The sequence below is a fragment of the Saccopteryx leptura genome, chromosome 3 (assembly GCF_036850995.1).
Source record: "Saccopteryx leptura isolate mSacLep1 chromosome 3, mSacLep1_pri_phased_curated, whole genome shotgun sequence".
Taxonomy (NCBI): domain Eukaryota; kingdom Metazoa; phylum Chordata; class Mammalia; order Chiroptera; family Emballonuridae; genus Saccopteryx; species Saccopteryx leptura.
In genome coordinates this window covers 86,060,943-86,085,166 of record NC_089505.1, presented here as the reverse complement: position 1 = coordinate 86,085,166, position 24,224 = coordinate 86,060,943, and the positions used below count along the sequence as shown (strand labels likewise).

At 56.6% G+C, this 24,224-nt stretch overlaps 1 protein-coding gene across 1 annotated transcript in view; it reads right to left on the bottom strand.

Moving 5' to 3' along the window:
• Positions 1 to 290: 290 nt before the first annotated feature.
• AJAP1 (adherens junctions associated protein 1) overlaps positions 291 to 24,224 on the bottom strand; it is a 95,487-nt gene continuing 71,553 nt past the window's right edge. The window contains exons 3-6 of the mRNA XM_066374880.1: positions 12,997 to 13,084; positions 10,511 to 10,753; positions 8,667 to 8,798; positions 291 to 1,474 (exon numbers count right to left, since the gene is read on the bottom strand). Of these exons, the coding sequence (XP_066230977.1) occupies positions 8,726 to 8,798; positions 10,511 to 10,753; positions 12,997 to 13,084 (404 nt within the window). The 3' untranslated portion in view covers positions 291 to 1,474; positions 8,667 to 8,725. The remainder of the gene's footprint in view (positions 1,475 to 8,666; positions 8,799 to 10,510; positions 10,754 to 12,996; positions 13,085 to 24,224) is intronic.

Below are 24,224 nucleotides of genomic sequence, written 5' to 3'. Positions count from 1 at the left end.
TTGCTATCTGTCCCTCTAGATGCAAAGTCACCCTTGGGCTTGGGAAAGAGAGAGCAGGCAACCTCCATCCACGAGCATGCAGGCAAGAAACGGTACCGCGGGGGCTGCGGGGGCTCCTCTCTCCCACATCCAATCACTTCTCATTTTCAAACACGGGGCGGGGGGGGGGGGCTCATCAATTTCTGAGCTCCGCTCTGACACACGCACGCATTGCATGCACGCACATGATGAGGATACACTCCTTTAATTTTTGGAACTGGAAAATTTCTTTAATTCGAGCTACGCTTATATAACACAAAGATGGCCAGGAATCCACCGCCTCCCGGCCCTTGTTCTGACACTCGGGCCCGTTCGTTTGTAAAGCTGCCGGCTGCTCCGCAAAATATGCACGTGGCGTTTCGGCATCTCCAAACCACCGAATTTAAAAACAAGATAGTACGGATGTGTGTGTACATATATGTATGTGCGTGTACACATATTTATATATAAAACCACGGCATTCTTCATGATAGCCCGAGGTGACAAATCGCACGTCTGGTGGTACCACTCACCAAATATGGAGCCAATGCAGGGCGTGGGCACCTGAGGGTCTCCCAGTGCCGGTCATGGCCGGGCCCCAGGATGGACGGTGATGGGATACCAGGTCACCAGAAGGAAAAACGCTCACTCGTAGGACTGCATTTCCAGTATATGCATATATATATGCGCGTATATGTTTGCATGTCCGGGTGTGTATGTGTGTGTGTGTGTGTGTGTGTGTGTACACGCGCGCGCGTGCGCACGGGTGCCCGTGTGTGGGGCGTGCGCACGCGTGCCCGAGTGTGCAAAGTAGAAAACACCGGTTTATTCTGTTCATACTAAGCGCGGTAAATAAATCAGGTGTTGGAACCAATAACACATTGATTTTTTTTTTTTAAAAAGGAACGTTGAAGATATTCAAAAAATTGCTACAGTACAAAAACGTGTGTGTGTGTCTGTCTGTGTCTGCTGTGTGTCTTTATATAGTTTATATACAGATATCGTAACCAGAAATAGCGACTCTACCGGAAGAGATTCCCACTGAAATTTCTACAAGGTTCGCTTGGCATCGGCTTTGGCACCAAGTCTCTCGGGTCCGTACATGGCACATAATGGTATTGTTGGCACAGGTTCAGAATCGTGGTACAAATCCCAGGCTCCGTGCGGCTGCTCCCTGTCCTCTCCGCTCTGTCCGCGCGTCCTCCCCTCGTCGCCAGGTCCCTCCTTGTGTGTCCTCTTTCCATCCTTCCAAAGAAAACCGGGAGAAGGCAGGCCCCCATAGGCGCGAGCATCTTTATAAAAATATATTTGGCCTACAGCGTCCTGCTCCGAGTTCCCCACCGGCAAACAGAAGTGGTAGGTGTGGGGGACCCTCTGCCCCCTTAGAGAGTTTAGTTTTAGGGTTTTTTTTAATTTAATTTAAATTTTTTGTTTTTACAGGTTCACCAACGGAATCCTGTGAGGAAAGAGAACAAGAAAAGATTAAATGGCAGCAGCGTGAGGGGAAGGTGAGTCCATGCGGCGCTCTGAGCCCCAGAAAAGCCAAGCCCCGGTCACTGTGCTGCCCAGCAAGCTGGTGCCATGAACCAGGACACACACCCCGGAGTCCCAGGGCAGGGAGTGGGCCCGGGACCTTGTGTCTGATCACGGTGATCGAGGGAGACGCTGTGTCCGCTCCCGCACCAGAGAGGACCTAGGCTTCTGAAGAGGGGTCACCACGTGTGCAGGTGACTGAAGGCGACCAGGGCCCACTGCTCAGACCTTTCCCAGCTCCTACCCTCCAAGGGCCGAACTGCTATAGGCTGCAGTCCTCGACTGAGGGAAGCACTGGACTCCGTTTCTGTCCACTGCTCAGCTGGGAGCTGGCCCGCTGAGGCCAGGACTCGGGAGACAGTGACAGATTGCATCAGAAGAAGCACCACCTGGTTCTCTCAAGGAGGTGATCTTGCAGGAGAAAGGAGGGAGGTGATTCCCGGGTGCATGCAGGCAGGGTCAGTGGGCCGCAAAGATGCATTGACTCCCACCCAGAAGGGATGAGGGCCTTGGAAAACCAGGACTCCAAGGTCATCCCGCCTGGGACAAACCCTAAAGTTCAGTGTCCCCCAGAGAGCCAGCGAGCTACAGCCACTCTGGGTGTAGCCAGCGGGGTGGGGGTGGGGTTGGGGGTTGGAAGCACCCTAGCACAGCCTGGGGGCAGTTCCCACCAACATGGGATGTTGTCTCTTCCGGCGGTCACTCAGTCTCCACCTGCTCCCTGCAACTACAAGGAACCACAACCCTCAAGTGGGGTACAAAGCAAGGGCACTGTGCCCTCGTCCCTGCAGGGGACGCGAGTGAGAAAGTGGGGAGGGTCTGATGAGTCCAGATGACGTCGGGAAGGCACTCTGCTGGGGTCTGGCAGGCTCCCAGGGGTCCCCACACAGCCGCCAGGCTGACCTGTCCTGGCTGTCTTTGGAGCAGTTCAGAAATACAGATTCCTGGGCCCATCTCTAGGGACCAGAGTCAGTTCTTCTGGGTGGGGCCTGAGAATATGGGTGTCTGCAAGTTCAGACAGTCCCTCCGTTCTTCTCAACTGACTAGGGATGGGTTCTTTCTCCTGAATTAAATAAGGTCCCGGGGGATCTTCATCAGGACTAGTGCTGAAGGGCACCCAGGTGGCAGGAGGGGGGGTAAGAGTGGACATGGGTCCGGGCAGAGGATGGTACCCTGCTAAGCACCGCCTTCCCCGTCTCTTCCTGGAGCCTCCCTCTGCACGTCCAAACGTGTCCCACCTGGGGTCCAGGTTTGAGTGAGGGTGGTCCTCCCCTCCCCAGCCCCCCTCCTGGCCTGAAGGAGGGGAGGTAAGGCCACTGCTCATCACCGCACCTGGCCATCTACCTCAAATGTCCCCTGTGTGGGCGGCTGCAGGAGGCCCCCATGGAGCACTCACTGACCTCTGTGGGTTCAGCCTCTCTGCTGAGGGTGGGGTGTCACCTGGTGCAGAGAAAGGGGACGTCCCCTCCGACGGGGGCCAGACCACCCCTGGCCCCCCCAGCACCTTCACTCTGACTCTGCCCTGCCCCTACCCACTGCCTCCAATGTGTAGGATGGGGGGAGGAGTCGTTAAGCGAAGTAATGAAAACAGAGAAAAATGCTCATTTTGCGTGTCAGTCTTCACTCTGATTTTCTGGACGTTACAAACGTGGAGATAAATACTGTGCAATCCCATTTCAGCGAGGTGCCTGGAGGCGTCAGAGCCACAGGGACAGGGTAGATGGTGGTGACAGAGGGAAGGCTTTCAGGGGGCAGTGACAGCTGCCAGACACTGTGGATGTGCTCATGTCCCCGAGCGGTGTGCTTAAAATGCTCAGGACGGTCCATTGTACGTTATGTGTATTTTACCACAGTTTTTAAAACTTGGAAAACTAATTTTTAAACACAGGACATGAAAAGCTGGTCCTGATGACCGTCCACCCGGTTCCAGCGACCTGGGATCGTCTCTGGTCTCGGGCAGCTATCTGTTGTCCCAGCGTGGTGACCAGTGGCTGCCCCCACCCCCTCACTCCCAGACGGTCCAGAGTTGGACCAGGAGTCACACGGCTGCCGGCCCTAAGCAGGAAGCTTCCCGCAAGAACCTCTGCCCGGGCTGGTTTCTGGTCTTTTATTCTGACCTGGACCAGGTGACACGTGCTGCTGTCACGCCTTCCCACGGCCAGCTGTCTCTGGGGGGTGGGGGGGTCCAGCTGTCGCATACTTTCCTGCTTAAAAATCTTCAGAGCTTCAGGTGCCGGTTCCTGGATCCTTCTAGATGTGCCTCCCTCTTCCACTTCCTCCTCACATTCCTCCCCGAACCACAGACCTCCAGCACCAGCGGTGCCGGTCCTTTGTGGACACACCCCTTTGTCCCTAAACGTCTGCTCTATATCACTTCTGTCAGTTAGAGCAGTGGTCCCCAACCTTTTTTGGGCCACGGATCGGTTTAATGTTAGAAAATATTTTCATGGACCGGCCTTTAGGGTGGGACGGATAAATGTATCACGTGACCGAGACAAGCGTCAGGAGTGAGTCTTAGACGAATGTAACAGAGGGAATCTGGTCATTTTTTAAAAATAAAACATCATTCAGACTTAAATATAAATAAAACGGAAATAATGTAAGTTATTTATTCTTTCTCTGCGGACCGGTACCAAATGGCCCACGGACCGGTACCGATCCGCGGCCCGGAGGTTGGGGACCACTGTGTTCGAGTGTCCGGTTCTACAGCTTCTCTGCAACAGGACGAGCTGCACTGGTGTTTATCTGGGCGAGTGACACCCGTCACCCCAGCCGTCATGTGGTGCCTGCCAGGTCCACCTTTGGTCAGCCCAGTCCCAGCTCTGTGTCCAGCCCGGAGAGGGAGTTCGACACTGGGGGACAGCGGCATTGTTCCCAGCCCCTGTGACTGGAACTTGAAATGACCTGCACCTGCCCGCAGGCGTGTGCTGACTGAGGGGGCAGGCATCCAGGAGCAACGAGCGGACGGCCTCTTGGAGGACTGACAGACAGCCACGGGGGAATAAGCATCTATCTCTTCCCAGTGTCTCAGAGAGAAAGAGAGAGAGAGAGAGAACGCTCTGACCCTGAGCCTTGACTTGCCGCTTGGAGAGCAGTGCCGTCTTCCTCCTGGGCGAAGGGGTCCCCTGCAGACCCCTGCAAGCCAGGAGGAGGGGTCTCAGGTTAGCTTCCCCACCTTCCAGGCCTGCCTACGTCCCTTCAAAACCCGCCACTTGGACTTGGTTCACGGGGCGGACTCTAGCTCCTCTTCTCCAAAGCCTCAGTGCAGAGCCTCTCCGCTGGGCACGCACCCCGAGGGGGACTTGAGAGGGACACCCGGCCCAGACTGGCTGGAAAGTCAGACGTGGTGAGCCCTGGACACCCCAGCTGGAGGACACCTGGGAAGGTGTCCACTCAAGGTTCCTGGTCGAGTGGTCTGAGATGGGTAGCTGGTACTGTGGAGAAATCAGTGCCCTACGCTGCCTGGCAGGGGTTCTCGGCTCACCCAGCCCCACTGGCTACCAGCCCCTCGGCAGGTCGTGGGGTTAAGTGACCGGAGCCGGCTTTGGCAGAAGCAGGAAGACAGAGGTCCCTTCAGAGCCCACAGCTGCTGGTTAACTTCCCCACACGAGGAAAGGGCTGCCTCCCCACAGAGTTCTCAGAGCGGTCAGTTCTCCCGGGTTCTCAGCTTCGAGTGTGTGGCTTCCTGAGGGGTCTGAATGCTGCTTTGAAAATGGGCCCCTTCGCCTGAGCAGGCGGTGGCGCAGTGGATAGAGCGGCGGACTGGGATGTGGAGGACCCAGGTTCAAGACCCCGAGGTTGCCACCTTGAGCGCGGGCTCATCTGGTTTGAGCAAAGCTCACCAGCTTGAGCCCAAGGTCGCTGGCTCAAACAAGGGGTGACTCGGTCTGCTGAAGGCCCGCGGTCAAGGCACATATGAGAAAGCAATCAATGAACAACTAAGGTGCTGCAACTATAAATTGAAGCTTCTCATCTCTCTCCCTTCCTGTCTATCTGTCCCTCTCTCATCTCTCAGTCTCTGTCACACACACACACACACACACACACACACACACACACACAGAAGAAAGAAAATGGGTCCCTTCGATGGACCCATGCCGGCTGTTCTATGTTTTTTTTCCTTTTTTGTTTGTTTGTTTTTTAGAACAAAGAGCCCCAGGTTCAGGAGCTTCTCTTATTTTATTTTTTTATGAGCTGTGTCTTCGGCCTGTTTGGCTGTCTCATGCGTTTCTGATGTAAGGGCCTTCCTAATGTCCCAGGCTCTGTTTGGAAAGACCTGGGCACTGAGGAGGTTTTCTGAAGTTTACTCGTTATCTGAAGGGGGAAAATAATAGCAGGAAATTAGCCTAAGAGCCCACGGCAGGCATGTGTCTGAGCTTGCCTTCCTTGGGGCTGGAAGGGCTGCTGGCGGTTTCACCTTGTCTTGTCCAGAGCGTTCAGGCGGGCTGCACAGAGGAGGTGGCATGAGGCGAGGCTTTGCTGGAATCCATCTCACGAGCTGAGTCCGGGGACAGAGTGAACGCTACCCCGGCCGGGGCATCAGTTCCGTATGCACCAGCCCAGAGTCACCCACCTCCTCCCCCCGCCTGCGGGGAAGAGATCTTGGCCACATCTGGGTCCCAAAGATGAGTGCCCAATGGGTTAGTAGTGAGCACACCGGAACACTGTGGTAACAAACCGCTACCTTGTCATTAAAAATGCATTTGGAGAGGCTGAGCCACCCTGATGCCAAAGATAAATATCTCCGCTGGCTCTTAAACCTTAATTAAATGTTTTAGTATTAATTGCTATTTATTTAAGGGGTAATAAGTGCCCTAGTAAATCTGAGAGATCTCCCTGCTCAGGCTGCGCTCGACGCGCATGTCCAGGCATTAATTACGGGAATCAGGGACACTCGGAATCCGAACGTTTTCCTCCCAGCGAGTGATGGATGGTCGGTCTGACACACGGCCGTGGAATCTTGAAGCATTTATCAAGGGCTAACCGGGAGCCCTCCTGGTCCTCGCCCGTGGGCAGGGAGGTGGCTGGGACACTTTGTGTCCACAGGCGTGGGGGGCCAAGCATGGCCGGTGCCCAGTAACTCCTGTGGGCTCTTCTCTCCTCTCCGCCACCTACCTGTGACCCACAGCGAGTGAGTCAAGGTCTTTGGACACAGAGGTGTCCCGTACAGGGGGTGGTCCCCAAATAGCCCCTCAGGCACAGTTGGAGAGGGACATCCAGACACCTTGATGCCTGAGGGGACCAAGCAGCCTGGGGGCATCTACCCCACCTCGGACAACCTGACTGACCTCTCCGAGCAGGCCCCGTCACCATTCCGTGCCTCACTTTCCCCAGCTGGGAACAGCATTGCCAGGAGGACCAAGTTCCCAGACGTGAAGTGTTCCAACGAGCTGTCAGTTGAACGTCTGCTGTGGGGAGCTGACCCCCCCCCACCTCGGTGGGGGCTACCTGAAGCCAAAGGTGGGTCTGTCTGCAGGCCCGTGGGCCCATCGCTCTGGAGGATGGGAGCAGAGGTCTCGGGGACGCAGGGCTAGCACCTCCCCGGTCAACGTCTTAGGCTCTCATTGCATTTTAAAAACCCTCACAGAGATGCTCGCCATCACCGGGCTGGCCTGTGGGGGCTCACGGGATGGGGCGGGACCTCCTCTGTTCATGAACACCTCTGGCTTTCGGATGTGGACACAGGGCCACCCTACCTGCTCGCCGCACAGCGCCGGCCATGGCGCGGGGGACTCGCTTCAGTCCGATCTAATTACATTTATTTGCCCGTTGGCTGAACAGAACGCTAAACAGGTCATTCTGGCTTCGGGACAGGGAGGGAGGGGCTGCAGATTTAATCTGGGGCAAGCACGTGACTGTGACTGTGACTCACGAGGACCGGGATTGGGAACTAACTGATGCCTTCCAGCTACCAGAAGCAGATGGCTCCTCGAGCCCTCCCCCCACCCCCCTGCCCACCTAATGCTACCTACGAGCTGCGTCCGCGGAGGGTCCCCTGAGGCCCCCAGAAAAATACTTCCCAGCCTCAGGCCCTTCACCCTCCTCTGACAACGGGCTTTGCCGTTCATGTCCCCACAGCAGAAAGTGAGAAGAGAAAGAAAGAAAAAATACTCAACTATCAGTAACCATCCTAGAAACTGGGTTCCCTACTCAGGGAAGGGAATCTGATGTCATTTTTAGAAGGAATATCTGGAGGGGAAAGGAAGATGCTCTCTTGGTGGATGACCAAAATGGGCATCCTTAGAAACATCGAGCATCCCAAAGAAAAACAAATTAAAAAACAAAACAAAAAGCACCCAAGCCTGGGGCTGCACCCACCGACTGAGCTGTGAAACGTGCAGTCCTGGGGCGCTGTGCTCTCCCCCCAGCCCCCCGCCCCAGCCGCTGAGCGTCGGAGAGACCAGCGCAGAAGAAAGCAATTTGACATTAGCATTAAAGTTAATATCGTTGAAAGCAAAGCGAATGTTCCTAGCCAGCAGAGCGTGGAAAATTCATCCTGTTTTGGTGCCGGTCTCCCAGCTTCAAATTAGTAGATGTCTCAACTCTCCTCTTTCTTTCTTTCTCGTCTCCCTTCTTATCTCTTCATTCCTTTTTTTTTTTTTTTTCAAATTAGTATTTTAATTCTGCCCACCGCCCCCCTCCCGCGTAAGGGCGTGTAAGGGTGGGACGCCCCCCAGCCCCCCTGCCGCCTCCGCCCCCCCCCCAGCCCCCCTGCTGCCCCCCCCAGCCCTGCTTGCCTGGATCACTTCCTGTTCAGGGAAGGGGAGCCCTAACTGACTCCGGCCCGACAAGCCGTGCCCGCGGTGGCCATCCTCGGGGACGCAGGGACACGTGCAGAAACAGCCCTGGTGCCGAGTCAGGGCGCCTGAGTGTCGGTCACCCTGTCCGCTGCCACCTCGGGGTGGTGGGGGCATTTCCAGCAGGCAGAGGGCCTGCAGCCCGGCCCTCCACAGTTTGTTCAGAAAAGCAATCCCATCGGGATCCTGCCCTCGGAGCTGCCACGTGGGAAGGGCCCCTCAGCCAGCTATCCCAGAGTAAGGATGGACGGGCGGGCGAGGAAGGCGAGACCAAGGGGGGAAAAGGGCCCGGTTCCTGACGTGGGAGGAGGTACCTACCGTGATATAGACACATGGCGTCTGCCCTGCCCCCAGGAGGTAAAAAAGACTTCGGCCAGTCAGCAGGAGATTTCAAACCATTTCTCAGACACGAAGGCCACAGGAATAAGGTGCCGATCGGAAGAAGAGGGTCTGCAGCCAAGCAGAGGAAACACGGGCTTGTACGTGCCGGTCCAGAACTGACACGCGGGCCGGTCGGGCCTGCTCCAGGAATCTGGCTACCTGAGCCTCAAAGAACCCCCTGGAAGGTGACTCTCAGCCGGGCCCCACTGGCCACCGGCAAGAAGGGACCCTCCCTCCCCTTCCGGCTGGCTAACGCCCCCTTTCCACCCTGGACAGCCCTGGGGGACACAGAGCCTGAGACCCATCACAAGGGGGGCTCCGATGCAGAGGCCAGGGGGACCAGCGTTCCTGCGAAGTGGACCGTCTCCAGATGCTAGTATTTCAGTCGTGGGACAAGCACAACGCTGAGGGTGTCTGCCTGCGTTGTCACACGCGACAGGGAGGGCAACGCAGGCTCCTAAAGTGGCAACCCCATATTCTGTCACCTTTGAGACTGAGCTTCCACTGCCTGAGGCCGGGACGCGTCAGCCGAGCTTTACCTGAGGCCAAAAAGCAAGAAGCTTTTCCATCCAAAAGCTTCCTGGCTGGGGTGTAAGAATGCCAGCTGTGCCCACAGAACACAGGGGCAGAGCAGGGGACAAAGTATAACAATGACCAACCCACAGCCAACCCCTCCCGTCCCCCCCAGAGGACGAAGCGCTGTTTGGTCAGGATTCCTATCCAAGCCGACGGGCCCATTCACTGAAATGGCTGGACTAACCCTTCTGCCAACTCTTCGTGAGCTCAGCCTCCTGCAGGGCTGGGGGGCAACCGAGGGGCACCCCACTCCCGCGTCCTCCTGTGAAAGTGAGGTCCCACTCACAGGGACAGTTCTGAGGTTCCTGTCCCCACTGTCCTTCCCTCTCTGGGGCACAGTGTGGAAGTCCAATGGGGAGACACGAGGGATTTAGGGAGCACCCGCCCGTTCTCACAGACAGGATGGGGCCGCATTAAATACGGGCACTCTAGCGGAGAGTCGCCCCCTGAGTTTCCCCAACATGGTCCTGGGAGAAGCCCGCGGGGGCGCCTGGGGCAGTGAGCACCCCCAGCGGCCCGTCCTGCTCTGACCGTGGGCCCTCACATCAGCCTGCTGCCCTAACCTGCTTCCTCCTACGATTAAGTTGTTGCAGATCTTTTTCTTTTTAATTTATAAAATGGGGCATGAGGGCATGCCCGCTTTAAAGAAAGAAAAAGAATAGTTTATTGATGTTTTAATCTAACTCCGGATAAGTCGTCAGTGGCTGACTCAGGGGTTCTGGAGTCTTCCCCGGAAGGGTTTCAGGGTTGTGGCGTCCCTACAGGGTCTCGTGCGACTCATTAAAAAAGAAAACTGTTTAGTGATCCGGAGTCTGGCCGGTATTTGGTAGTTTCGCTCGATGCACTGTGGACATTGTATCGATGGGGTTCAGGGAGAGTGGCCGGGAAGGGACCACTCAGGAGAGCGAGCCTTTAGGATGACAGGCCTGCACAGCTGGCTTTGAGCTCTGGCTGATGACACCTGCCGGGGGGGGGCCGCGGGGTGGAAAGGCATTAGGTCCACGACCCAGTGCCGGTCTGGATGGGGATTCCGGCTGCTGCCCTGACCTCTCTCTGGGGAAGGGGGGGACGCCCGTCGACCCTTGCATTTGCTTGAACCCTCAGACGCACGGGAAGGATGCCTCCCCGCTGTCCACGTCCACCTCTCGTGACACTGTCCCACCCAGGGGCTGCCACAGCGGGCCTGGCTCCAGGCCCGAGCTTACCGGTTCCCGTTGAATGTGGACTTGTACTCCCCCACGGAGTGCAGCGTCTCGTCGGTGTACACGGGTACGGACGCCCGGACGCACTCGTGCGAGCACTGCAGGGTCTCGTTATAGGCCGTGAATATGTCCAGGCTGCTGGGCACCCGGGCGGGGGTGAAGTCCGTCAGGTTCTGACAGCTCTCCTCCTGCTGGTTGATCTTCCGCTGGTGGCTGTTCCTCCGAGTGTTCCCGCTCTGGGCACAGCTGGAAGAGGGAGACAGATGTTGGGAGGGGTGGAGATGGGGAGGGGGGAGGGAGGCGGGGAGAGGGGGGAGAGGGGAGGGCGGGGCCACAGCCGCCACCACGGCTACTGTGCTGCCACCGCACAACCTGCGCTGCAGGCGTTCATGGTACTCCATGAATAGTAAACGGTCACACAACCTGCACCCCCAGTGTTCACGGTACCCCATGAACTAGTACTGTATATGGTCATACCCAGCTGCTTTGGAAGGATCAACCACAATCACGCAATCAGTGTGTGTGTGTGTGTGTGTGTGTGTGTGTGTGTGTGTACCTATATGTATATAAAGTCTGAATTTTCAGTGTGTCTGCTATTACAGGGCAGGACACAGGCCACAGGCTATGGGCCATAGGACATGAGGTGAGTGGTTGGGCTGTGTCATCCCAGAGCAGAGGCCTTTTGTGGCCAAAGAATGTCAGCACCGGACCCTGGTGTTGACTCAGGAATGCCTCGACAGGATAAAAATGGATGGGAACTCCTGGGGAAACTTCTGAGCACAGTCTGGGGTGGCCCAACTTTTCATTTTGGAGGGGACTCCAAAATTACCTTTGGGGAGGGAGAAGTGGGATGTGGGGGACCCCGCCCTCCCCAGTCACACCCAGGAGTTGCAAATGAGACTGGACCATCCTTCCTTCACCCCGGGCAGGTCTGTGGAGAGAACTGTCCCCTGTGCCCCGGGGACACAGCCTCATTTCCTGGTTCCTCTGGACACCCAGGGGCTTCCAGATGCCGCCTAAGATGGACATGGGAATCTAACCCTCGTGGGTCGAGGGATCTGAAGAAGTAACTATTGGAGACCCCTCCCCATTCCTGATGTCACTCTGGCAAGTTCACTAGCAGGAGGGGTGGAAGTCCCATCCCCATGGGGAAGGGCAGCTAGGATGAAATTTGGGGAGCCCCAAACTTTGGGGGGCCTCATCAGGACACCAAACCCCTCCTTCCCTCTGTGCTCAGATCTGATGGTGGAGGGACTTCGTAAGACTGCCTCCCCCTAAGTCGTGGTGTTCCCCTGCCTCACTCTCCCAAAAATAGGGCTCCCGACTGCTGATCTGGAAGCCCCCCAACCCCCAGATCACAGAACCCACCCTGCCTGCTGGGTCTTCTTCCCTGCAGGGCTTTCGGAGGCTTTGCTGTAAAACTAGAGGTGTGGGGAAACCAAGAGGAAGGTGGCAGCCCGTCACCCAGCGGGTCACAAGTCCGCTGCCTCCTCGGGGAGGGTCAGCAGGATCCGTGGGCCACGCATCCACGCAGTCCGGCCCCTGCCCAGGAAGCCCACTGCACGCTAAATGCTGTTCCTGCCGTCTGTCCTAGAAAACGCCCCGGGTCCTAGGCGGGCTGGCCATCGGGGGTGGCTGCGAGGCCTCGCTGGTCGGTGCCAGATCTGTGCCAGCATGGCCCCTCCCCGGCCACCTCCGCTGATCCCGGAGACTGGCTCTCTGCCTGCCACAGCCCGTCATGTGGCAGCTGGAGCGGCCCCATCAGTCCACCTGACTTCCTCCCCGTGTCTGCCGGCAGTGGGGGATCGTTTGGGCGAGTGACTCCACGAGTGAGCTTTAGCTTTGATGCTAAAAGGAGCCACACTCGCTGCAGGAGTGGCTGCAGGCAGACGGGGGAGGGGGTGTGTGTGTGTGTGTGTGTGTGTGTGTGTGTGTGTGTGTCAGCAGCCGCTCCCCACTCTTCCCAGGGGTGCAGCAGGTGCCTACACCCAACAAGGCCGACCTCAAAATAGGCCAATTTCCAGGAGGAACTAGTCAAAGACACGCTGCCCGGAGCAACGTGGTAACCTAATTCAGCAAGCGGACACGGAGCGGCTCGTGGAAGAGAGAGAGGAGGAGGCTGGGCCCGGCCGGGACAGCGAGGGGGCCGGCGCGGTCCCCCCCCCCCCAGGCTGCTGCTAGGAAGTAAACTAAAAGGCTAGTGCCCTGGGTGGGTGACATCCAAGGGCACTCGGACCAGGGAAAAAGACTCAGAGCGCGAGAGCACCTGCCGCCTAAGCCAGGATGTCGGGCTCTTCAGCATTCTGCGGCGAGCGCCTCGGTGAGAGGGCTTCGCTTCCAGGCACCTGTGGCCAGACGATAGAAAAGCAATCCCCTGGGCTGTGGCCATGGTCCAAGGTCTCTGTGTGGACCTCCCCAGGGGACGCCCCCCTCCCCCCACACACACACACAGCCTCCGTTTCTGGACCAGAAGGGCCGAGGTTCCTTACCAGTTTTTTAAGACAAGAGTTGTAATCAGGGCAGCGATGACCATGATCAGGGAGACGGTGATGGTGACAATCTGATGGACAGCCAGACCTGGAAGCAGAGAAGAGGGGAGGAGAGGGGAGGTGTGAAACCGGGGTCATGAGACGGAAGGGTCCAGGAAGGAGGCGCGTGGACGTGTCCTGTTAACCGGGCCAGGAGCAGGAGCGCCAGCACTGGTCTGCGAGCAGCCCGCCCACGCCCAGGCCAGGGCCCACAGGGGATGCCTGCATGGGACAGTACAGGCCCGAAGGCCCCTCCTTCACCACACCAGGGGTTGGCAGGTGCTGTGGCCACCGGGTCTGCCCCTCACCTGGACAGAGTCTCTCTCCTTCCCAGAGCTTGTCCTGTCTCCAAGACATGACCTGGCCTGTGGGCAGCTGTGTCCGTCCTCGTACCTGTGGAGCCACTCACCTGGTGCCGGTAAGCCCCGGCTGAAGCTGTCTGTGGACCTGCCTCCCTCCTCTCTCTCTCTCTCTCCCACCCTGGGTGATTCTGCTCCTTGATTCTGAGGGCAGGGCTTGGCCTGACTAGGAGGAGCCGGGATGGCCCAGGACTTCCTGGGAAGCTGGGGAGGGAGGTCGCCTTCCAGGCTCAGGGGCACCTGCATCAGTGAAAAATGTCTTCTGCTTTCCAGGGTGCTCACCAACAAGTTCTGCCTGATGAAGTTCCCGGCCCAGCGGAGACTCTGTGGTCTGGCCCTGCTCTGTGTGTGCGCATGGTGGCGGGGACAGCAGGGACAGAAGGAATGGACACTCCAGAAGCAGGGTAGCCCGAGTCCCGGCCAGGAGCCGTCTGCTCACCTCATGTGTAGACGACAGAGGATGGAAATCTCTCCCGTCCTCTTCCTCGGTCCCCACCCGGCCTTCCTCCTCCTGACGACACATCTGTCACATCCTTCTGGGGACATGGCCATAAAGGACACCCCTGGCAGACCCCACTGCTCAGTTAGGGATGCCTGGATGGTACAGGGCTCCAGTGGACTATCCCTGCTGCCAGCAAGAGCCTTACCTGGGAGCCAGGTAAGAAAGGCCTTGAGGGGCCCTGCAGAGACCCCTGCAGGTGGCGGCACAATCCCCCCATGGGGGTGCCGATTCCCTGTGTTCTTTCCCGAGATGTCTGAGCAGCTGCTCTCTCCACTCCCCTGACTCCCAATCCTGACGTCCATTAGCAGAAGCCCACCATCACACCCGAGGAGGCCGGTGGGTCCTGTGATGAGACGAATGTGTGCGCGAGTCCCGGTGTGGAGGGTATCCAAGTGTAAGAGTTCTCTGGTGGCCTCCCAAGGGCCCAGTCTCGCAAGCAGGTGTTAACTCTCTGCTGGAAGTGAGCTTCGTGGAGGGGGAGGGGGAGGATCATTAATAAATGAGCCCAAGTTGTCATGACCAGAAAACAGCCTTCTCTTCCTGTCAGCCCCTCTTCCATTTCTTGGGGATAGAGGTGGGGACATTCCTGTCCTAAGCCTGACTAGGAAAACTGGAGAGAAGACATGAATGCCATGGGCCTCCCTCATTCACTCGTTTGTCCATTAACTCAAGAACCAGGTGTGAAACATCTCCTGTGTTCCAGGCAGTGCCAGTTTTAACCAACTCCCCTGCAGCACCAACCCTCAGGAACAGCCGCTCATTCTCTGTCACAGGTGCCCATTATTTGTTTATAGTGGCAGCATTCACTGCTAGTTCTGGCCCACGGCTTCCGACACACCAGTGCCCAATCTGCGGCATCTGGGTAAGCCTATGAGACAGCTTGGATTCTCCTGTATGACGGCCAAATCTGCTTGCCGACTGGGCCAAGCTTTATGCCACATGGACCACCCTTAGTCTCAGCAGCAACAGAGTGCCCACCAGCCTCAGTAATCTCTGTCTATTCATCAACTTCCTTGAGACTCAACTGAGACATTGTTGGCAGAGGGGGTTGACAACGATGCCTAGTTTAATGGACAATGAGGAAGAATGGCTGCTCACCCTCCATCCACACACATCCTCGGACCCAGTCAGGAGACCACCATGCTGTCTTGGAAATGGTGAGCTCATCATTCTGTGTCTGTGCTTCCTGTGATGAGAAGTAAGCTGGTGACGATGATGATGCTGGTGATAATGGTGATGGTGATGATGACGGTGGTGATGGTGGTGATGATGGTGATGGTGGTGATGGTGGTGATGGTGGTGATGATGGTGATGGTGGTGATGGTGGTGATGGTGGTGGTGATGGTGATGATGACAGTGATGATGGCAATGGTGGTGATGATGGTGGTGGTGGTGGTGGTGATGATGGTGATGGTGATGATGATGGTGATGGTGACAGTGGTGGTGGTGGTGCTGATGATGGTGGTAATGATAGTGGTGGTGGTGATGATGATGGTGATGGTGGTGGTGGTGGTGATGATGGTGATGATGGTGGTGGTGATGGTGGTGGTGGTGATGGTGGTGGTGGTGGTGATGGTGGTGATGGTGGTGATGATGATGGTGATGTGATGGTGGTGGTGGTGGTGCTGATGATGGTGATGATGATGGTGGTGATGGTGGTGATGGTGGTGGTGATGATGGTGATGATGGTGGTGGTGGTGGTGGTGATGGTGGTGATGGTGGTGATGATGATGGTGATGTGATGGTGGTGATGGTGGTGGTGGTGGTGGTGATGGTGGTGATGGTGGTGATGATGATGGTGATGTGATGGTGGTGGTGGTGGTGGTGATGATGGTGATGATGATGGTGGTGATGGTGGTGATAGTGGTGGTGATGATGGTGATGATGGTGGTGGTGGTGGTGGTGATGATGGTGATGCTGGTGGTGGTGATGGTAGTGATGATGGTGATGCTGGTGGTGGTGATGGTGACGATGGTAACAATGATCCCTGAACACTCAACAAGGGACAGCAATTATTAGGTGTGTATTATACCATTTAATCTTGGCAGTGACTCTCAAAGGTAGGTAGTCTCATCACAAATGGAAGTAATAGCTATTTGGGCACGTTTGTGTGAGTTTACTGGGTCCCATAGCATCTGCCGGCTCCCAAGTCCTTACTAAGTAGTCTCAGACTTTGTCACTCTGTTTTGGCTTTGACCTGGCAGCCTCACTTACTCCCATGGAAGAACCAGCACCCCACCCCACCCCCAATTCCTGGGAGAGGACAAGCTTCTACATCACAGACGCAAGTGCTTTGGCCTCACCACCTCGTCTACCGACAGACCCTTTACGAGTGCTCCAGGCCCAGGCCAAAGCCTCTGGGCCATTTCTGGGCAGGTCTCACCCATACCCTTGGCCTAAGAGCTGAGTCTTGTATCTTGGGCTAACCCTGACCTCTTCTGGGTCAGCAGAATTTGATGCCGATGAAGGTGCGTGACATACAAGGTCACACTGAGTGGAAGCGAGCTGGCAGTGCGAGGCCAGCCCCACTGGAGGCACTGAGGGTCCCTGAACAAGAGCAGAGCACCCTGTCATCCATTCCCCAATGTCCCCCGGGGCCAGTGGAGGCCCAGGCCACTGCCAGATGTTGACCCCTCATCTTGTTACTACAGGATTCCTTCCATTGGGTTGAGTATCTGTAACGGCCAAAGTCCTTGGAAGGAAGAGTCCCCCTAAGCAGCTGAACCTCAGTTGTTAAGTCTCTCCTCCCCCCTGCAGACCCCCCTGTGGGCAAGGACAGGACAGCGTTCATTCTCTTCTCCTGGTGGGTGTGGGGAAACTGAGGTCCAGACGGGAAACTGTGGGCTCAAGGGACCCCCCCACTCCCAACTTATGACTCTAAGAACAAAAGTCTTCATGAGCCTCTGAGCCCTTTCAGCAAAGGGCCGAATCTTCACTGTTTTTACACCCACCTGGCCCCCACGCCGCCCAACATAGGGCCCTATGACCGTAGCTGCGTGACGTTCCTGGATTATTGATGAACACTGGACCTATCACTGAAAAGTAGGAAGTAGAAACCGGGGAGCAGGAAGAAAGGTGCTGATGTGACCCCGGGGCCACCTCACGCAGGAGGCCTTTCTCCTGTCCCCCAGCGTGGAATGCCTCCAGGGGACATGCCAGGTTAAAACCGGGAGGAAAGGGCACACAGGCCAGCCGCCAGCGAAGGTCAGCAGGCTGGAAACGCAGCGATGCTGCAACGGCTATGCTCTCTGGAAAGACTTCTCTGCACGCCTGCCTTTGCCCACGTGCCCACTCTCTACCCCTCGCCCAGCCTGTGCCGTGCACCCTGCCGGACCCGCGAGGAGCCCAACCAGCAAAGTGAAACGAAATTTCCCGAGGTCATTCGGCGGAACCAGGATGCAAGGCCACTCTCTCTCTGTTCGGGGGTCCTAGTGACAAACCCAACGTCTGACTCCAAACCCAACCCACGCCTATCCACATTCTGGTGGTAAAAACTGATGAAGACCAAACTTCTGACTACTCCTCATGTACATTACAGTCATCCCTCCATAATCTGCTGGCGGGGGGGAGGGAGGGATATGTTCCAAGACCCCCCATGGCTGCCTGAAGCCGTGGATGGTACTGAGAGCCCTCTACAGATTGTGTCTTTTCCTGTACCTACAGGCCAACACTAAAGTTTAATTTATAATTAGGCAGAGTGAGAGGCTCGTAACAATAACTAATCATAAAATAGAACAAGTATAACAATATGTGGGAATAAAAGTTAGGTGAATGGCTTGGGGGTATTAAACACAAGCCATGTGATACCACAACAATGGCGGACCTCACGACCGAGACCCTACTGAGGGACTATCGGGCGGGGAGCGTCTACAGTGCGTGGACATGCTGGACAAAGGGACGAGTCGCGTCCAGGCGGGACAAAGCAGGATGGCTCGAGGTGTCGTGATGCTGCTCAGATCTGCACACAATTTAAAACTTAGGAATTGTTCATTTCTGAAAATTTTCATTTAAATAGCCTTGAACCGAAGCTCTGACCCTTAACGGAGAACTCAGAAAGCAAAACTGCAGACAAGGGAGGACTCCTATGCTTCCAAACAGCTTTTTAATAAAATGGGTTTTTTTCCTCATCAGTTTGAGAGACAGAAAGAGAGTGTGTGTGGGGGGGGGGGGGGGAAGAATGGGAGGGAGAGAGAAAGAGAAGCAACAACTCATTGTTTCACTTAGTTGTTCCATTGAGCTATGCACTCAGCGACTGTTCTCATATATGCCTTCACTGGAGATCAAACACACGAACTCTGGCATGTTGGGGTGACACTTTATCCACTGAATCACCCGGCCAGGACCCCGAACAGCTTTTTGCTTTAACGCCAGGCCAGGCCATGGGCTCTGATGGGCCACTGGGCTCATGAATAAATCAAGGGCTACAAGGCGTCCCCGCCAACCCTGTGGTCGTGACGGTTGAACACGACCCCAACCAAATGGCCCTGCTCTCAGGAGGGCCGCCTCCCAGCTTCTCTCTGTCCTTACTCCTTTCTCTCAACACTCACACTTTAAATAACGGCCCCTCCAGTCAAGTCTCTGGTAGGCCATTAATAATGCAGGCAAAGACATCTGTCCCATCCATCCTACTGAGCCTGGGCAGGGTGGTCCTCGAGCAGATCTATGCCAACTGCCAGGAGTCCGGCGTTTGGGTTGACAAGGGTGTCACCTTACGAACGTGTAAACGCTATACCCTCCCCCCTCCAAGAAAGGAAAAATACGACAACTTTTGTCCTTTTCACATCCAAGGTCAACACTCTGAATCCATCTACACACTGTTTGCTCTTCAGACCTGGTCCCCGGGCACGGAGCGTGTGCCATGCGGGACTCCTCACATCCCTTCCCTGACAGGTGTTATTGTTCCTGCTAATTTAGGGGCTCTTTCTGCTCCTGGTGATTGCCATTGTATACTAATGCGCTAGAATCAGCTGCCACCAGGATAATAAAAAATTAGACCCAGAATAATGGATGGGGACAGATGGATTACCCAGCTCTGCATCAATCAATAGAGCTTTTATGGTTACATTTGTGGAGGTTTGTAATAAGATCAGGCCCCAAAGATTGTTGGGGGAAATTAACAATCCATCTTTGGGTCCAGGCGAGTGTCTTATTAAATGAAGCAGGATCCAACAAGGGCCATTGTCCACTGCAAAAAGGAACCCATCCAGCGCCATCTTTTCTATCATTTGGGTGTGTGTGTGTGTGTGTGTGTGTGTGTGTGGCACTTTTGGCTCGCACCCTTGGGGAAGGAAAGGACAATGGCCCTAGAATTCACCGAGGCAAAGGGATGACACTTCTCCATGTCTACTGGCTCACGTTCCAGTGCAGGAATCCTGCGTCATGGGGGCAGAGACCCTGTGGCCAATGGGTCAAGGATGTCTTCATGGGCTTGACAGTTGGGGGGTGACATTGGGTGTCCAAGGTGCCAGTTCCACTGCAAAGAAACCATTCTTCTTTCCACCAAGACTGTAAAATGTCAACTGCAGAGGACGTCCTTGGCAGCCTCTGGGAACATGGTAAATCTTGGAGCGTCCACTGCAGGCAGGCAGGAGGCCAGCCCCATTTTCCGGAGGACGAGGCACTCCAAGGTTGATGCTCATTTGGAGGCACTTGGCTATCTCTTAGGGTGTGTGGGGGGTATGCTTTCTAAAATCGGGGTGTTCACTCAAAAACAAGGCCACCAGCTTTTGCAGTGGGGACCCAAAGAAGTGTGCCGTTTTCTGAGTGACCCCGCAGAGCCGTCCACGGGGGTGAGTGATGGAAGAGCCTCGAGACAAGAGCGTCAGGATGAAGCCTCCTGTCATCAGAACAGAAATTACTCCAGCATAAGGCAGAGACAACAGAGCCCCCGCCAGGGAAATGGCCCAGCGGACGTCACACAGGATGCGGCTTCCTCCGACAGCATAGTGATAGCCGGTCCCCAAGGAATCACCAAAGGGACCTCCGAGTCAGGGCGCAGCCATGATCCCCCATGGGGGACATCTAGCCACGTCTGCAGACATTCTTGCTTGTCATACAGGTGGAGGTGCTTCTACCGGCATATGGTGGGCAGAGGGTGAAGAGACTGGCAGACACCCTATGCTGCACGGGGCGGCCCCATGAGCAGGATCGGGCCCAGGTTGCCAATAGCACTAAGGTTGTCGGCTCACAGGAGAAATGCGTGAACAGTATTAAGAAGTAGGTATCCACATTCCAAACCCATGTCACACACGGTCACCACGATTCTGTCAGCGGGGCACTGTGTGGTCGACAGGTCCCGGTCACCACCAGGTGTCCTGAAAGGGCAAACTGGCGTCCTTTTCCCGTCACGTCCCCTCTTCTCTGTCCAGCCCCGTCTAATAGCAAAGGCAAGGCTGGGGGGGGGGTGACCCCCCGACAGTGGCTGGACAGTCAAGCCATGTAATAAAGCAGTGCCTGTTTCACTGGTCCAGGACGCTGTACACGAGCCCAGCGGACCTAGGTCACACCGAGGTCACGCCCAGCTCACTGCCACCCCCGAGGTGGGCACAGGGATGTTCTGCATCTCCACAGGGAGGTTGAAAGGTTTACCCCAGGGTTGCACAGTGCCATTGGGGGTCCATTGGCCTTCGGTTGGGCTCAGTTGGTCATGGAGTCATAGCTGACCGCCATGGGCTGGTCTGGACTCCGACCCCTTCATGGGTGACGCTGACACCGCAGCCCCAGCCCCCAGGTTAACAGAGATGCTCTAACAAGGCGGAACGTACTGTTAGGGCTCAGGGAAGCCTCCCAGGAGCTGGGGCCAAGGACATGTCTCTGTGCAAGGTCAAGCCCTCACTGCACACGCAGCTAAGACCCACCCAACGCGGGACTCAAGCCCGGCACGCGTGCTCCAAGCCCGTGTGTTGCTGGTCTACCGCACAGCCCACTGGAGAACACTTCTCCCAGGGGAAGGGTCAGGCCACGGCCCAGAGAGCACATAGGGGGGGTGTCTTCGCACATCCCGTGCTGGCTGGGGGCTCTGAAAAGGACTTGTTGACATTGGACACATGTCCCCTGACATCAGGTTCAACTAAAGCTGCCCAATCTCCGGATGGCCACATCCACGAGAAAGTTTCTCATACAAGGGGAACATTTTTCAAAGATTCTCTGAGCCTCAGCACTTGGTGGCACAGGTGAGGAAGGGACAGAGGGGGCCTGGGACAAAAAGATCACAGGGCAGCCCAGTCCAGACCCCAGGGGATGCACCAGTCTATGCCCACTCAGCACCGTCTCCTCGGCAAAATCTCAGCCTGTATCACCGCTGCGCCTCAGGACGGCCCCTGCCCTTTCAGACCTGGGCTCTGCGGGGCGGGGTGGTGGCATGGGGGGAGCTTGGGGAGCCCCCTCCACGGTCAGCACGTTCCTCAGCAGAAAGGCCCTCACGGAGGGAAATGCAGAACTGAGGACAGACCTTTCAGAGCCTTAAGCGTTAGCTTCTTCTGCGTGTCACTGTCCCTGCCTCTCCCGGGGAGGTTTGCAGACTCCTCCCAGGACTCTCGGGCACCCGCACGCACACACATACACACACGTGCACCCACACAGGTGCACACACACATACACATGCATGCTGAACTTCTTGCTCATCTCACGTAAGAACACCAGCAGCTGACACCAGGCTGTTTTTGTTCAATATGGAAATGACCTATTTCCTTCACTTAGCTCCCAAAAGCGCTGAAATATTTCAACAAAGCACGACAGGCTGGAAGGGGAGTGGGGGAGGGAGGACTGTGGGGCTGGAGGGGGGGGGGCAGCTGCATGCTGGGTGCTAACAGGAGCCAGTGGGGGCCCCGTGGAGGGTCACCTGCCTGGCACTCATCAGCCAGAGCTTCAGGGAACAGGGGGCCTTCTGCGGTGGAGGAGGCAGCACCGGCCGGGGCCTGGCAGCTGGGACTCTGGCCCCACATGCCGGCTGCGGAGTCTGTGACCGGATTACTCACCGTCAAAAAGGCGTGTCTATATTTAGCCCAGAAAACGGTGAATGGATCAAACATCTAAGAGAACGCTCAGGCTCTCCCCACAAAGCCTGGCTGCCATCCCGCCCCACGCAGCCCGGATACTCCTGTCCTGTGGACCACGAGCCTGGTGCTGCTCAGGGCTCCTGATCCATGGATCGAAGCCGGCGCACAGTAGGTGGCCCTCAGCGTGCTGTCACCACAGGGAAGCCTGGGCAGAGGCTCAAGCCCCTTCCTGGGACAGGACAGCCGGGGCGGGGCGTGCGGCCTCTGTGCAGGGCCCAGAGCAGACTCTGCGGACGCACCAGGAGGACCAGTGCCGGGTCTCCAGTAGAACGCCCCAGGACGCTCAACACACAGCCCGGCCCCTCTCCCTCCCAGGGTCCAGTCCTGGGGCCTGGCTCCCACCAATCTCCTTGAGGCTCTTGTTAAAAATACGCTCCCTGTGCCTCAGGCGTCTATCCAAAACCAACAGACGGGAGCCCAGGGCATGCATGTCACCTCCCTGGGGCCTGTGCCCTCATCCCCTACTTGTTTTTGGTGACTTCTCAGCGTGTTGACTGCGGCCTGGACAGACTCACCCATCTGGAGGGAGGGAACAGGTCTGGTGGATCATGGCCTCCAGTCCGCAGGCAGGGCGGCCAGCTGAGTCCCGGGGTAGGGAGGGGGCCTGATTCCAACAAGAAGAGCCCTCACCCATCGCTGTGTCACAGATAGACTCCTGGGACGGAGACAAGTATAACAAGGAACCTGACCAGGTTCTGCAGCTGATTCGACTTGCGTTCTGACCTCAGCTCAGCTGCCTCAGGCCACCTGCGGGTGGAACTGCCCCGAAGGGGGAGGGTGCTGCCCCAGCCCAGCGGCTCCTCTTCCTGGGGTCTCAGTGGCAGAAAGGAGCAGCGTCTGGGACTCAGTCTGGAGAACCTGCGTTCACAGGAAAGCTGCCCCGATTCCGAATCCATGGGCTCATGAAAACGCCTCCTGCGCTCGGGCTGCCCGGAGGGGGGGGGGGGCAAGCTGTCCCGAGCAGGGGCACGGACCGTGTGCCCTCCTGCTGAGCGCAGCGGCACGGGGACCTGTCTCCGTACTGTGCCTGCAGGACGTCACACAGCCTCCCACCCTTTCTCTCCCTTCATCCCGTGCAGGCCTGACAGTCCCCCGACGAGACGGGATTGAAGGGTGACACACCACGCGTCCAGAAGGCTCCCGGTACCTAGGGAAGTGCATTCAGCCATTGTTTTTGAGGACCTACTATGTGCTGGAACTGGGCTAGACACTGAGTTACATCTAGGAACAAATGCAGGGGAGTCCCCACACTGACTAGGCCACATTCAGAAAGCTAAGGAACCAGGAACCTACCAATCACACTCAAAAATGAATGTATCTGTGACAGGGTTTCAGCGATGAGAAGGCCTATCGTGAGATAGCCCAGGAAGTCCGGAAAGGGTCCCTGAAAGTGTGAAACTGGCACCCCAGGAGCAATATGTCACCACGGTGGCCCCACATCTTCACCCCACCCTCCCGACATGGTCTTTCCTGTGTCACATTGCAGTGATGCCCCCTCCTCATAAGAGGTGACCCCACACACACATACCCAGTACTGATCTCTGGGCCAGGCTGGTGATGGAAGCAGAGACCAGACATGGCCATGGGCATGGAGCTGGCTCTGTTGCACTTGCTGCCACCATGAGAGTGTGCCCAGGACAGCTGCTGGGGATGCAGGACCCGTAGAGCCAATCTCACAGCCTTAATCACCAGGACTAAGTTCAGCCCCGATCTGACAGACAGCAACCCCAGGCATGCAAGCAATCCTTACAAACCCACCTTTACAATGTATGCCTGAGACATGGTACTGTTTGTTACACGGCAATTCCGGGGCCATAGCTGACTGATACACCAGGTGAGATAGGAAGAGGACAGTCTTCCCGGCAAAGAGAAGAAAGTTCACAGAGGAAGGTCAGAGTGGGACTGCCTGGGAGGCTTCATGGGCATAATGCTATAGGGGGTTACCGCTCCCCAAAGGGCATGGTGATGCCCAGGCCAGAGAGCTCAGAGTTTCAGACATCGCCAAGCACCACATGTAACCCGCCCAGCCTCACTCACTGCTACCATGTCCCTGTACAACTGTGCACAGAGAAGCCTGTCTCAGGCTCTCCCTTTGGATGCTGGGACCAACGTCACAATTGGGATGAGCTCCGGCCTTGGAGCACGAGGAGTCAGAGCAGGGCTGTCTGCAACGCACGTCCAAGACAAATATCACCAGGAACACTTGGAGTGGCGTTGGCCCTGGGTTGCAAGCCGGCGACCACTGTGTATGGACAGGCATCCCACAGCCGC